The 15,000-nt window shown below is 43.1% G+C and overlaps 1 protein-coding gene and 1 long non-coding RNA gene across 5 annotated transcripts in view; one reads left to right on the forward strand and one right to left on the reverse strand.

The window, feature by feature from the left end:
* LOC138960321 (ganglioside GM2 activator-like) overlaps positions 1-13,201 on the forward strand; it is a 16,146-nt gene extending 2,945 nt beyond the window's left edge. The window contains exons 3-4 of one of the 4 annotated variants that reach the window (XM_070332179.1): positions 4,615-4,746; positions 11,580-11,693. In XM_070332179.1, coding sequence (XP_070188280.1) covers positions 4,615-4,746; positions 11,580-11,675 — 228 coding nt within the window. In that variant the 3' untranslated portion in view covers positions 11,676-11,693. Of the gene's footprint in view, positions 1-4,614; positions 4,747-5,481; positions 5,557-11,579; positions 11,694-12,061; positions 12,173-12,541 lie in introns of those variants that run through there. The other 3 variants (XM_070332178.1, XM_070332180.1, XM_070332177.1) reach the window with 3 other exon arrangements.
* On the reverse strand, positions 1,602-4,003 carry LOC138960322 (uncharacterized). Its single transcript, XR_011453943.1, has 3 exons — positions 3,725-4,003; positions 2,393-2,567; positions 1,602-1,960 (listed from the first exon to the last, which is right to left on the reverse strand). It is a non-coding gene; the product is annotated as an uncharacterized lncRNA (long non-coding RNA).
* Positions 13,202-15,000: the final 1,799 nt, after the last annotated feature.

Raw genomic sequence — 15,000 nt, forward strand, 5'->3', positions numbered from 1 at the left:
TATGCTTCCGAATACAAAAAAAATAAAAAAGGGGTATTTTCTGAAATGTTTAATTATAGACCAAAACAAAACATTCACGAGTATGTTGTTGACCTGATGGTCTTTATGGTAGACAGCAAGAGTTGCATGTTCAAGAAGTTTAAGCAGTACATTTGAAAGAGCAAGGTAATTTAAGGTGGTATAATTTTAATGGTAGGTTCCACTGTAAGGCGACATGGAGGGTATCTTTGACGGACTCATTCAACATTCATACCCATGCACATCACCTCAAACACATAAGCTTTGTTCTTGAGTCAAATTTATTGGCTTCATAAATATTGTGAATTTTTGTCCGTTTGCAGATTGGCTTATCTATGAGTATGATTTTTTTCGAAAATATCTTGCGATCTACGTACGCATAATGTAACACGTGAAGAAGAACATAAAAAGTTCGTCAAAAGAAATCTAATTTGCATTTCAACCCATTTGCCTTCCTCATTGTTAATTTTTCTTCATAAAGACTACTTGAAATAAACAAAATGTTTAACCATTTCAAGGAATCTGAACACGTTTAAAAAAAATGCAGGTCTTTGCTCACTATATCAGATCTGCCAAGGCTCAGTTTAAATTACACAGGAACAATCATCTCTCGACTTGAACACATACCAATAATCAACAGCCTCACTGCTTCTTGGAGCTGGATTTTGTGTGTGGAATGAATTACACATGTGGCGTTTTAGAATATAATTCATAGAAGATGTACATTCGTGCAGAAAGGCTTTAATTTAACAATTAGGCATTCGTGATGTTCTCTTAAAATAACTAACATGTGTTCCCTTTACCGGGCCTCTGAACCAGTTGTGTGAATATGCAGGTTAAACTCGTGCCTTTTCTGTGTTATCAGTGTATTTCTCATCCAGGCATGGAAGCGTCCTCTTAAATGGACAGCCCTTCGACAGCCTTTTCCGTGTAAACGATTGGGTTAAAAATCTCAAATCTGACAGGGCTTTTACATGGGATGTGGCCATCTTTCCGTTGTGAAAAATACCAGAACTCAACACTCTGTATGGGTACTCTCTTTGCGAATGTAGAATTTTATGAATTAATTTCTTAAACGCCACACGTGTAAAACATTCCCTAAAAAATGCAGCTCCAAAAACCAGTCAGGATGTTGATTCCTGGTTCAAGTCAACAGATTTTTTTTTTCTATGTAAAAGTCTTCGCAGATCTGTGTAGTGAGCAATCCTGTTTTGAAAAAGGACGTGCCTTTAAGCCTGTATAGACGGTTTGATTGTTGAGATACCTGGTGGCAATGACCGCACGGGTGGCAAGAGGTAGTAATGCACAGATGACAACAACCCGACTTGCATTTAAAAAAAAAGTTAGGAGGCCTTGATAGGGGGAAACATTTTGTTAATTTCCAGAATCTTTATGAAGAAATAATGAACGAGAAGAAAGTCTGGCCTTGAAGTAAATGCAAATTAAACTATGTATACTTTTGACAAACTTTTTTCTGTTCTTATTCACATGTTAAAATGTGTGCAGAGATCGTAAGTTACTTCCAAAAAACCATGTTTCAGGCAACAGGCAAACGAACAATACTGGACACAGGCTATGCTGACCGGCTCATGGACCGACTACCTGATGCTGGAGTACACCAACAGTGGAAAAAGTCTGGAACAAAATGTTGCAGCATGTGAACCATGTACCGGACCACGTGACAACCCATTATCATCTTCAAACCATGCAGGAATCTGTTCAACCAAAGATACTAGTTCAACACAGTCACACGATTTGTAAAAGTATATTTCAGCCTTCTGTAGCTCAGGGATTTTGAACCCCACTCTTCATCCGTTTGTGAAAGTATTTCTGATTGTTTTGACTGCACAGGTTGGTAATGGTACTCTGATGCTTCTGCTGAGAAACCCCACTCGCTAGCGCACCAGCTGCCTGTTATGGGTAAGCGACGTGCCTGTATTTCCTGCAAAGCAAGACAGAATAAAACAGCAGCTTAGTTTGAGCTTTTAAGACATTCGTACCAGAGAAAACGTGTACGTGTTTTTTTGGAGAGGGTGGATAGAATCATAAGACACGCTGTCTCTATGTGACGTAGAGCAGGTTTTCAAATTCATGCTGAAGCACTGTGTGATCGCTATTTTTTATGGCATATCTTACCTTGATTTCAGATAGACTGGGAACCGAAATGAGGATGTTTACATGAATAAACTATGCTGATATGTATGTGTTTAGAAATAAAGAATAGTTTTAATGATATATGATGGTGTGTGTTTTTTTTTAACCCAATGTGATATGTTTGTATTTGAAAACAAATTGTACACTCTGTTGTCAATTTTACTTTCAGATAAATAAATCTATCATAATGGAAATCATCTGTTTGTGTTGTGTTACTTACCCATTTTGATCAATGTTGAGTCGTCCATATTCCTGTGTGTACGCATAGTATGCAGTTTGAAGGTAGTAGATGTCCGAGCAAACATAGGAGGATGTGCTGTTAGGCTGTCTATCTCCTCATCCAGGTTTTCCAGATATTTGAATTTCGTTCCCTCTTGGAGTTTCTGCACTGACACCTGATAAGCAAAATACACGTATCACTCTGTGATCATGGCAAAAGGTATCATCTGTATGCCCGTTCAAAAATTACCTTGAGATTCTAAGGTATAGATCTACACAGAAATTGCAGTGGATCACAAAAACAACACGAACAGTAGTACATATATTCAGTTTAAAAATTCATGCAATGAGAGTCAATAACCCGATTTAACCCCAGGTAGATTCAGGGTCCCACTGACTGAATCTCATATGGTTGCTTTTCGGCACACACCACACTTTTTTAATGGGACTGTAGGTTTTGTTAATACAGTAAAATATACGTACTGTCTGTTCGTGACGTTTGAGAATACCGATCTATGCACTAACGCATTGTCTTTTTGTAGTGTGACTGTCCGATATTGCGTAATCCTAAAAATCAATGATCAAAAAGTTTGAACTGCTGTAATCTTGTTTCAGCATAATATGTCTGAAAGTGCTTATTTGCTTCCAAAACGGCTTGCGATATCACGCCATCAGCGTTTCTCCACTGTTCAGAAAATCTTATGATTTCAGATCTAGTTTGAGATCGGAAATCACGTGTGCTCGTTTAAAAAACTAAATTCATTTATTACTTCCCTTTGACCGTTTCGCAAGAAAAATGTCAGGATCACTATTAGTATTAGCAAAGAAACTACAATGGGAAGACCTTTTGTACAGTGTTTGGTATTAGCACATGAAAGCAGCCCACCGCCATTTCAAAAAAGTTTCACTGTTTAGTGGTGTCGATGTCATGTAGTGTCTTACTGTCGCAAATAAAAATACCAGGATAATTGCAGTTTTGTCCGCAAGAAACAGGCTTTGCGCAATGTTAACTTGCTGTCTACATGTTTCGTTGTGTGACTGAAGAATTACTCAAAATTCCAAGAGAAAATAAGGATAGTCGCGTGTGAACATCACTGTGGAAGCATTTATTCTAAACTGGGCAGTTCAAGGACGAAATCCTTGATTAAAGATAGGAAAATAAACAACACCAGATGCCTGAAATAATAGCATAAATCCATAATCTTTACATGCTTACAGATCTGTGGAAGCACATCAACTGATCTGTGAAAAACACACCTGACTTCGATCTAGCATGCAAGAGGTAGCGACTACGGACTAGTGTGTCAACATCACAACAAAGAGAATCACATACCATTTCGTATTGCCGCTTATGCTGGCTCTGTTTCAAGCAGTTCCTTGTGGCCTCGCCAGCATTTTGACGACGAAGAGGCTCAAACGGGCACGCTAAAACCTCAGGCTGGCTGAAAACCGGTCCGTATTCCACTTGTCTTCCTCACTGCTTGAGCCGGCCATGTTTGTTGTTCAAGGCTCGTGACGTAGCACACGTATGTGCACAAGGTCATGAGCCAAGACTGCGCGCGCGATGGAACGATTCAGAACAACCAAAAACGAGTCAAAGTATACTTTTTGGATTTCTGTGTTCATTTTTACACACGCATTTGTGGTTGATGAATTAAGAGGGTCAACATATCAAAAGTGACCCTAAACCTTGGACTTTTCCTTTAATTTGGGTGCGAAATTTGTTGTAATAATTTTTTGGCCAAGTTTATTTAGTCAATCTGTCCGCCTGAAACTAAAACGCGATGAAAGAAAAAATTCCACAGATTTGAACAAAAGGACGACTGCTCCAGTTTTGTCTGATATAAGCGTAGGGAACTGGAAGGACAGCTATTTATATTTATCTAACGTGAGGCACACTGGGGCTGTTCCGCAGATTCAGGACGCTGTGTGGTTGTGGTGGCTTGTTTTCGTACTTTATTACGACTAGAAATGGGGAAAAATGGACCCTCTTCTGTACATCTTAATACTACAATGTACTTGACAAAATCTTAACACTTGATAGGAAAAATTAAATCAAAGTATAAATTGATAGACTCGCCCAGAATAGACAGAAGTGGATGTTCTTCGTTGCTGCCCTACATGCCAAGCGGCATAACGGGCAGTAAGTAAGTACATTGATAAGAGTGTCTTTACTACCCTGCATTTGAAGCAGAACGTGTAACCGTGCTCTCTTGTCGCCAGGCGGACGTTAAACTGGAGTACAACACCAGAATCTTTGGTTGGAAAACCGTTCCTTGCACCCAGGGCGTGGGGTCATGTGATTACCCGAACATCTGTTCCAAGCTGCCGTCTGGTACCTGCCCCATCAAGAAGGTAAATTGGTCGTATTTAATTATCCGTTGCATTCCTTGGTTTTAAACCAGGTGATACACACATAGCGCGTCACAGCCTTGTGACCCCAGCGTGGGAAGAAAAATGGCCGCCTGTCTCAGTGTTTCAATTTATTTTCCCTTTAAACTTTTTTCTGTGTGTGTGATTTTCGAAATATTTGACTGATTTACTCGTAGCCTACATCCAAGGCCGAAGCTTCAAAACAACTTTTGTCTTGTAATCGGCTAAAGTATTAAGGAACTTGCACAAACGAAGCCCTTTCTAATTGTTTATTGGTTTAAGCATGTTTTATTCAGTTTCTTTGGACACACGTTTCAGACAAAAACAACATGTAGAACGATAACAAGCAGACTGCTTATGGACACATTATGGTTTAGTGCATTGCTATTTCTCTAACACAATTTGTTTTAGAACCGTACGGTGCCATTAGTCTTAAGTGTGGAAGTCAAATTGTCCAAAGTAGTACTTTAACTGCTCGATATATATAACATTGTTTTAAACTCTTTTAGGGGTAGGTGGGAGTATTCTTGGCATCACCTGATCTCTACCGAGTCTATGGTGACGATGAAGAACAGAGTCAGACGAGTATACACCAACCAAACAGTTCGTCGTTAGACCTTTACAAATGCAAATTTCCACAAGAAATGTTACCCGTACTGTCAGAAGTGAAGAATGAAATGAATTATATACAGCAACCTTTACGTCTTATGTTTTCAGGGCAAATACCACATGACCAAGAGCTTTCCTGTTTGTTTGTTTGTTTGTTTGTTTGCTTAACGCCCAGCCGACCACGAAGGGCCATATCAGGGCGGTAGCTTTCCTGTGTTCAGGGCAAATACAACATGACAAAGAGCTTTCCTGTGTTTTCAGGGCAAATGCCATCCTGAACTCAGGTCAAAATGAGTTCGGCTCATTCTCTCCCTGACAGGATGCCTTGAGTTTTTTTGTCTGTGTTACACGACACTTGAGATTGCCACAAGTTCTCAAATGTCGTATAGTTGTGTTCTTTTATTCTACGTCGCCCGTCTTCGCAGCAGCAGAAAACAACTCGTCAAATTGAGTTCGAGGATTTATTCAGCATTCAATACATACAACTGCACAACGTAGCAGAACTCAAAAAGAAGCTTTTTTAACATTCAAATCGCGCTGGCATATATAGTAAATACTCAATCTCGAGAATATTCCAGACCGAACACGATACAACTACATTATACGAGCCGTGCATGGACTAAACTAGCGACATTCTCTCTGACGTACATCAAAAGCACCGACACACTTAATCCGAACGAACGCCACGAACTTACGACTAAAACAGCATGGTAAACAACTTGTTTTGACAGGACTAGAAAGTTCACCTGCATTCTCGTCCAAGCATAAATATTGTGTTTACAAAATATAATTCGGTACTTTCCCACAAAGTACAAATAAGTCAACTACATGCAACACACAAAACTGAACCAAAGCTCAGCAACGGTAGCGTTTCCTAACATTACCCCCAACACAAGAAGAAATTTACCTAATTTCTTTCAATCATTGAAACGCTACCTGTACACATACTATGTATACATAACAGATTGAAATCCAGGTATGTACATTAGTCTGTTGGAGAATGAACACAGTTTTACTCACATACTCGGCTGAGAAAATCTGCCCCAACATTGTCTGAACCTTTGATCGATTCCACTCGCATATCAAAGTTCTGCAAGTACATCACCCACCTCATGATACGATTATTCACAAACTTCGCAGAGTTCAGGTAGGTGAGGGGTTTGTGATCAGTCTGAAGCACGAATTTCACCCCTTGGAGGTAGAGTTCAAATTTCTTGATTCCCCACACGATGGCTAAACACTCTTTCTCCATGGTCGAGTAGTTCTTCTCGGCTCCTGACAGCTTCTTGCTGGCATAGCTGACCGGAAACGGTTTACCTCCATGCTCTTGCATCAGCATGGCGCCGATCCCTTCGTCCGATGCGTCTGTACGCAAGATGAACTCTTTGGCGGTATCAGGAAGGCGTAGCACCGGGTCTCGTGACATCAGGTCGCGCACGGTCTGGTATGCCTTCTCCTGAGCCGGTCCCCAGAGTATTCGGTTGGGGCATCCTTTTCGGGTCATGTCCGACAAAGGCGCCGTTATGGCGGCGAAGTTTGGAATGAACTCTCTGTAGTACCCAGCCAATCCAAGGAAGGATCGCACCTGCTTCTTGGTTTCAGGACGTGGCGCATTGAGGATCTTGGTGACGTTTTCCAACAAAAGCCCCTTTTGACCTTCCTTCAGTGAATGACCTGTGAAGTCAACGTTGTCGGTCCCCAAAATGCACTTGCTGGGTCTCACGGTCAGATTGGCTTTTGTCAGGCGGGAAAACAGTTCCCTCAAAGTCTCCAGATGCTCCGCAAAGGTCTCCGTGTGGACTAGCAGATCATCCCAGTAGTACACAACATTCTTCATTCCTTTGAGCATTTTTCGCATTCCCCTCTTCAGGGTAGCACCACTGTTCACCTTGCCAAAAGGCATCCGCAGGCACTCATACGTTCCGTCTGGAGTTGCAAAGGCGGTCTTTGGTATGTCCTCTTCGCGCACAGGAATCTGCCAATATCCCTTGCTGAGATCGATCTTTGAGAAGATCTTACTGCCAGTCAACCGTCGGAACAGATCAGCCGCCGTCGGCATTGGTTCAGGGTCAAACACGGTGATCTTATTCACTTTCCTGAAGTCAATGCATACCCTGTTTGTGCCGTCTTTCTTCTTGACCACAACAACGGGAGATGAGTAAGGGGATGATGACTCACGGATGACCCCCATCTTCAACATGTTGTCGATGTCCTTCTTCAAGGATTCCCGAGCCTGAAACGGGATAGGGTATGGTTTTGACCGAACAGGAACGTCAGATGTGAGGTGGACTTCATGTTCGACCAAGGACGTAGAGCCTGGAACATCAGAGAACCTATGGGTGAAGTCGCCCATAAAATCATGCAGCTCCTTCTGCTGATCTTCTGTCAGGTCAGGTCCTAGCTTGACGTCATCCACTCCCTCTTTCTTGTGGAGGTCTCCCAACTCCAGTAGTTCCTCACCATCGAACTCGTCTAGTTCGGCTGGTTCTTCCACACTTGCTGCGACCTGTACTGCTTCCGGAGGTCTCTCCACATACAGTTTCAGGAGGTTAGCGTGGTAGATCTTGGACTTCTTGCCGACATTCACCTTGTAGTCGTTGATCCCTACCACGGCCTCAACCTCGTATGGGCCTTTCCACTGCATCAGTAGTTTGTTGTGATCAGTGGGAAGCAGTATCAGCACTTTGTTACCTGGTGTAAACTTCCTGTTTACGGCTTTGCGGTCGTAGTAGTGCTTTCCGCTATCCTGAGACTTTCTCAAGTTTTCTCTCGCAATCTCGAGAGTCTCCTCCAGTTTCTCTCGCAACTCGAACACGTACTGGTAACTGTTCTTCACTTCAGGTGTGTCCACATCTTTCGTCCACAATTCCTTTAGTATCTGCATCGGGCCTCTCACGGTCCGCCCGTACATCAGCTCGAACGGGGAGAATCCAGTGGACTCTTGTGGCACCTCCCTGTATGCAAACAGCAAGGCATTGATGTAGCGATGCCACTGCCTTGGCTGCTCACTGCATAGTTTCTTAAGCGTGGACTTCAGCGTCGCATTGAAATTTTCTACCAGCCCATTGCACATCGGGTGATAGGGTGTCGTAGTCAAGTGACGAATGCTCAGCAGCCTGTTGACCTCTTCCATGCATTCAGAGACAAACTGTGTCCCCAGGTCTGTGAGGATCTCTTCAGGAACCCCAATTCTGCTGAAAATGTCCACAAGTGCCTCGGCAACAGTCTCTGTGTCAATTTTCTTCAGAGGCACGGCTTCTGGGTACCTGGTTGCATAGTCTACCAGGGTCAGTACCCAACGATGACCCGCTTCACTTGGCGGTTTGATCTCGCCGATGAGGTCAATGGCCACCCTCTTGAAAGGTCGGTCGATCAAAGGCATCTTCTGCAACGGCACTTTCGGGACCCTTCCTCGAGGTATGGTTTTCTGGCAAATATCGCACGATCGGCAGAATCGAGTCACATCTGCATGCAGTCCTGGCCAGTAAAACGCAGCCTGGATTCTGTCCGATGTCTTCTTGACCCCCAGGTGACCTCCCATAATAGAGTCGTGGGCCACCTCCATCACCTGGCGCTTAAGTGGTTGAGGCACCAGAACTTGACGTAATGGCTTCCCACCGTTGACTCTCGCGTGCTGGAACACTCTGTACAGAATCTTGGCCTTCACTTCAAATTGCACAGTGCCTTCGCCCTTAGTCATCTCCTTGACAGGACGACTCCTGTACTTTGTTAAGGTCGAATCAGCTTCCTGTAGCTGAATCAGCCGATCCCTGTCCACGACAGCAGTTGCAGAACTGTTGGTGACCCTGAGTGGCGTAGTTGTTTTGTCCTTCTTCGCCTGGGCTCTGGTCGTCACAGCGCTTACAACCTGCGGCTGGTCGCGGCGATGCACAGTTGCTCTGTCATCTCGTAACAGTTCGCTGATATCTTCATTCGCGAATGGCAGTGGGTCTTCCTCCTCAACAGCAGGCTGAGCTGCGCCCATTCTCCATTCGACATCAGGGTCATCAGGACGTCTCGCACCCCCAATGTTCCCAATTAATAGATCGTACAAGGGCTTCTTCAGGCAGACGGCCTCAACTTCTCCGGTGAAGTCTGGAGTATCGATCTGGTCCTTCCCGTCAGTGAATGCTGGAAGTTTCGATGCCCTGTGTAGCATTTGCTGCTGGTTATCTCTTTGGCGTGGTGCCTCGTGCTCATTTTGAACACGCACCATTTCTGTCTGAAGCTCTAAGCGCTTCATCTCCATTTTTATTTGGAGCTCTAAGCGTTTCAGCTCCATTTGCCTTTCTTCACGCTGTGCTTCTCTTTCTCTTTCTTCACTCTCACGCTGCGCTTGTCTTTCTTCACGCTCACGCTGCGCTTGTCTTTCTTCACGCTGCGCTTGTCTTTCTTTTTCTTCTCGCTCACGCTGCGCTTGTCTTTCTTTTTCTTCTCGCTCACGCTGCGCTTGTCTTTCTTCACGCTGCGCCAGCAGTCGTGTCTGGGACTCGACGAACTCCGTCAACTGCTTGCCTTTTAGTCCCAGTTCAATTCCTTTTGCCCAGAACTCAGCCATTCTGGTCTTTTCCGGTGCGTTCGTCTGTATTCTTTCACAGCCCCGAACGTAGACGAATGTAGTCTTCTAAAGAACACAGTCTCTACTGCACCTCCGATGCTTCTCTCGTCGCTGTTCACCTTCGTAGACGCAGGCTGCCACCCTCCTCGTCTAACGTGACGGCGCACTCTGCTCACGATACGTACACGACGTACCTCAGTCGTATTTCGTAGTATTAATGCACTAGCTCCGCGACGAAGTCCGTCTCGTCCAAACGGCAGCTAACCTCTGTAATCCCGATACACTCCGGCGTCGCTCACCGTATCGAGCTGCGGCGATTACCAAACTCTTCCCACAGTCACACCGAATCCACGGTTCCGTAGTCTCAATACTGATCCCTCAGGATACACCCGATTGATGGCTACCTCCTGTGACTGTCTTGACGCTAGTCCTTGTTACTGGAAAACCCTTGGCGTTAAACGTAGATCCTTGGCTTGGCCCCCAATTGTTACACGACACTTGAGATTGCCACAAGTTCTCAAATGTCGTATAGTTGTGTTCTTTTATTCTACGTCGCCCGTCTTCGCAGCAGCAGAAAACAACTCGTCAAATTGAGTTCGAGGATTTATTCAGCATTCAATACATACAACTGCACAACGTAGCAGAACTCAAATAGAAGCTTTTTTACATTCAAATCGCGCTGGCATATATAGTAAATACTCAATCTCGAGAATATTCCAGACCGAACACGATACAACTACATTATACGAGCCGTGCATGGACTAAACTAGCGACATTCTCTCTGACGTACATCAAAAGCACCGACACACTTAATCCGAACGAACGCCACGAACTTACGACTAAAACAGCATGGTAAACAACTTGTTTTGACAGGACTAGAAAGTTCACCTGCATTCTCGTCCAAGCATAAATATTGTGTTTACAAAATATAATTCGGTACTTTCCCACAAAGTACAAATAAGTCAACTACATGCAACACACAAAACTGAACCAAAGCTCAGCAACGGTAGCGTTTCCTAACAGTCTGGCAAGGAAAACGATTTTTTTTTAACATATTTAAAGCTTTTTGTAATGTATTATTGATATATTGAGCAGATTCGCGATCGTCGATAATGATTTTTCATGGTGTTTTGTAATTTTTAAATTACAAAGGAATTGATATGTAAGACAGTTTCAAGCGAGCTATTTTTCGCGGCTGTATTTACTGTGCAAACAACTCTAAATATGGCAAAAGTGTCACGTGATAATCAACCGTTTGGTTTCGGCGCTCACTGGAGCAGACGATTTTTTCTGTAACCAGTTGACAGTGACTGATGAAACCATATATTACGGTCTCCTTCCGGCAGCAGTCCCAAAATTTCGACTTGTTTTGACATTAGAACGATGTCTTTATCATAACTGTGAAGAACAGAACGGAGATCACTGTCGAAGTCGGCCAATCTGCAATCATTTTCGTCTCGCGAACACTGATCTCAAATTTAGATCAGTGCTCGCGAAAAACATATGGGAGATAACTCTGTATTTTTGTTTTGATAGATTCGCGTAGGACTGTAGCGTCCGGTCAGAGAGACAACTGGCAATAGCCGTGGAGCGATGCTTATCAGAATGGGCAAATATAACATGACTAAGAGCTTCCCTGTGTTTTCAGGGCAAATACAACATGACCAAGAGCTTCCCTGTGTTTTCAGGGCAAATACAACATGACCAAGAGCTTTCCTGTGTTTTCAGGGCAAATACAACATGACCAAGAGCTTCCCTGTGTTTTCAGGGCAAATACAACATGACCAAGAGCTTTCCTGTGTTTTCAGGGCAAATACCACATGACCAAGAGCTTTCCTGTGTTTTCAGGGCAAATACCACATGACTAAGAGCTTCCCTGTGTTTTCAGGGCAAATACAACATGACTAAGAGCTTTCCTGTGTTTTCAGGGCAAATACAACATGACTAAGAGCTTCCCTGTGTTTGTTCAGGGCAAATACAACATGACTAAGAGCTTTCCTGTGTTTTCAGGGCAAATACAACATGACCAAGAGCTTCCCTGTGTTTTCAGGGCAAATACAACATAACCAAGAGCTTCCCTGTGTTTTCAGGGCAAATACAACATGACCAAGAGCTTCCCTGTGTTTTCAGGGCAAATACCACATGACCAAGAGCTTCCCTGTGTTTTCAGGGCAAATACCACATGACCAAGAGCTTCCCTGTGTTTTCAGGGCAAATACAACATGACCAAGAGCTTCCCTGTGTTTTCAGGGCAAATACCACATGACTAAGAGCTTCCCTGTGTTTTCAGGGCAAATACAACATGACTAAGAGCTTTCCTGTGTTTTCAGGGCAAATACAACATGACTAAGAGCTTTCCTGTGTTTTCAGGGCAAATACAACATGACCAAGAGCTTTCCTGTGTTTTCAGGGCAAATACCACATGACCAAGAGCTTCCCTGTGTTTTCAGGGCAAATACAACATGACCAAGAGCTTCCCTGTGTTTTCAGGGCAAATACCACATGACCAAGAGCTTCCCTGTGTTTTCAGGGCAAATACCACATGACCAAGAGCTTTCCTGTGTTTTCAGGGCAAATACAACATGACCAAGAGCTTTCCTGTGTTTTCAGGGCAAATACCACATGACCAAGAGCTTCCCTGTACCCACATCTCCTCCTTCTGGAGATTACAGAGTTACCGTCAACCTCAAGTCGCAGGGTACCTGGCTGGCCTGCTTTCACATCAATGCTGCCATCTCCAACTAACTCACAAGGAGAGCCTGCGTGGTCGTCTGAATTCAACATGCTGAAACTACGTGTATCGTCTGCTTGGACCCTAGTCAATCAAGTTGCAATGTATGAGCAATATACAATCCATATAAGATAATTCCTAAACCATGTGCCTGTTGTTAACTTCCCCTATCCGTTTACTTGCTGTTCCATGTTCCAAGCAACTCGCTTTCTTCCTTCCTCTCGTGTGATTGAAATCAATGTAAGGTTTTGTGGTGTGTTATTTGTGAGCTGCAAGTAGGCCCAATACCAACTAACGTAACCCTTGTAAAAGCTGATAAGTGATGAAAAACTGTCATTGTCAAAATATTTTGCGACATTATACTCAGTATCTACCGTAGATGTAAGAAACAATAGTGTGTGACTGTGTGAGACTTAACTAATGACGTTTTCTAATTTCTCTAAAGTTTTTGTTTTTGTTTTTATTCATGAGTAGAACTTATGATTGTCCTGAAATATTTTCATATCTGAATAAAAATGTTGACGCGGAATTATAAGAAAGTGATTTTGTGCGTGCGTTCATTGCTGTTGTTGTTGTTATTGATGTTGTTGTTTTTGTCGTTGTTGATGATGGTGCTGGTGGTGGCGTGTGTGCGTGCGTGTGTGCGTACGTGTGTGTGTGTGTACGTGTGTGTGTGTGTGTGTGAGTACGTTCACCATTCAATGAATGTGCAGACCAAGCTTTAATTCTGGTGTTAGACAGTGTGGTTCGTTGCGCAACCCAACGTCCAAGATTTCTTTGCTCGTCTTCAGCTAACAATCGTAAAACAACCCATCCAATAAGGAAGTTGCGACAAAAAAACATACTCAATACACATACAATCAGTCTATATCCTGGGTGGGCCTTGCCATACCAACTCAGCATTTTGTCTTTGTAATGACTTGACAATTTGCTCGTCTGCTCAGCGCCAATCTAGCTTTGTTTAGCTTCCTGTGCAAAGTCAGTGTTACTCCCAACACTAAGGTAATCAAGTGTCCTTCTGTCCAGAAAACCAGTGGAAGAGAACCAATAACGTATTTCAGTGGAAGAGATGATCACTTGATAGAGTGATATGGAACTATTGATTGCATTATAGCGTGGTGCACATGCAAGCTTTATTTAAGCTATATTGTCACAGTGGACTCGTTTCAAATACGTCCGTCGTCAAGTGCCATGCCTTTTGTGCAAGCATATGACTAGTTTGAAAGAATCAACTTTTCTCTCCCACACCCTCCATCCTCGTTTGTTTTCTTCTTCTGTTTATCATGATGATGATGATGATGATGACGATGATGATGATGATGATGACGACGATGATGATGACGATGATGATGATGATGATGATGATGATGAAGAGGATGATGAAGAGGATGATGAAGAGGAGCAGGAGGAGGAAGAAGAGGAGTAAAGGAAACAGCGTAAGTTCGCAGCTGATTCTTCGGCTCCTCAGACACAAAAGTCCCTAAACGCAGCTGAGGAAATATCTCTTTTTACCAGTGGAAATCATATAAAGAATATTCAGTGAAATGTTTCTGCTCTCAACACAAAAAGCAAAGCCCGCTGCTGCCTTGTGTGAAGTGTGAAGTGGAGAACTGCTCGCACCATAATGAGAGCATTCTTGATGGATCTGTCGGGGTTGTCTGCCTGTTCTTTAAAAGAAAACCTAAACGTAGGTAATAACACTCCCCCAGCTTATTGTCATATTCATTTTAAGTTTACTAGATTATTATGTAACTTGGTTATTATATTATTCACTGACACTTACTTATTCATAATTATGTTCCCCTTGATACGTGTGATTACAGCTAAGGGTGTGCATGTGTTAATCTGCATGCGCGTCTGTATGCGAGTGCAGTCTGCAGATGTTATCTCTCACAATCACTGTTGTCCATTGTATGCATGCTCTTTGAAGGAACGAGGACACTTTTTTCCTCTGTGTGACTGCCGACGAAACCAATGATAAACGGTTATCCGATGTTTGAACTTCTTTCCTCTTTTTCCTAATTGAGTTAGAATACTCGTATTGTGTGACCGTGCACAATATCAAATCACACAAACATTTACTTCTGTCACGCGACTTGGCAAACAATAAACAATTGACCGAGAAACGAAAGCTTTGCACACGAATCTTGAGTTTACCGATCAAGGACAGCCTCGCATGGGTGAAACTCTTCCGCCTCAGGGCGGAAATCCGCCAAATGAAATTGGTCAAATTAATAAGGAATTCCTTATTTTGAAAATCTTTAAAAAAAATAAAAAAATAAAGTGTTTTTTTTTTTTTTTTTTTTTTTTTTTCGCCGGCGATCCGATTCGTTTTTCC

Source organism: Littorina saxatilis, linkage group LG2 (genome assembly GCF_037325665.1).
Source record: "Littorina saxatilis isolate snail1 linkage group LG2, US_GU_Lsax_2.0, whole genome shotgun sequence".
NCBI classification, from domain to species: domain Eukaryota; kingdom Metazoa; phylum Mollusca; class Gastropoda; order Littorinimorpha; family Littorinidae; genus Littorina; species Littorina saxatilis.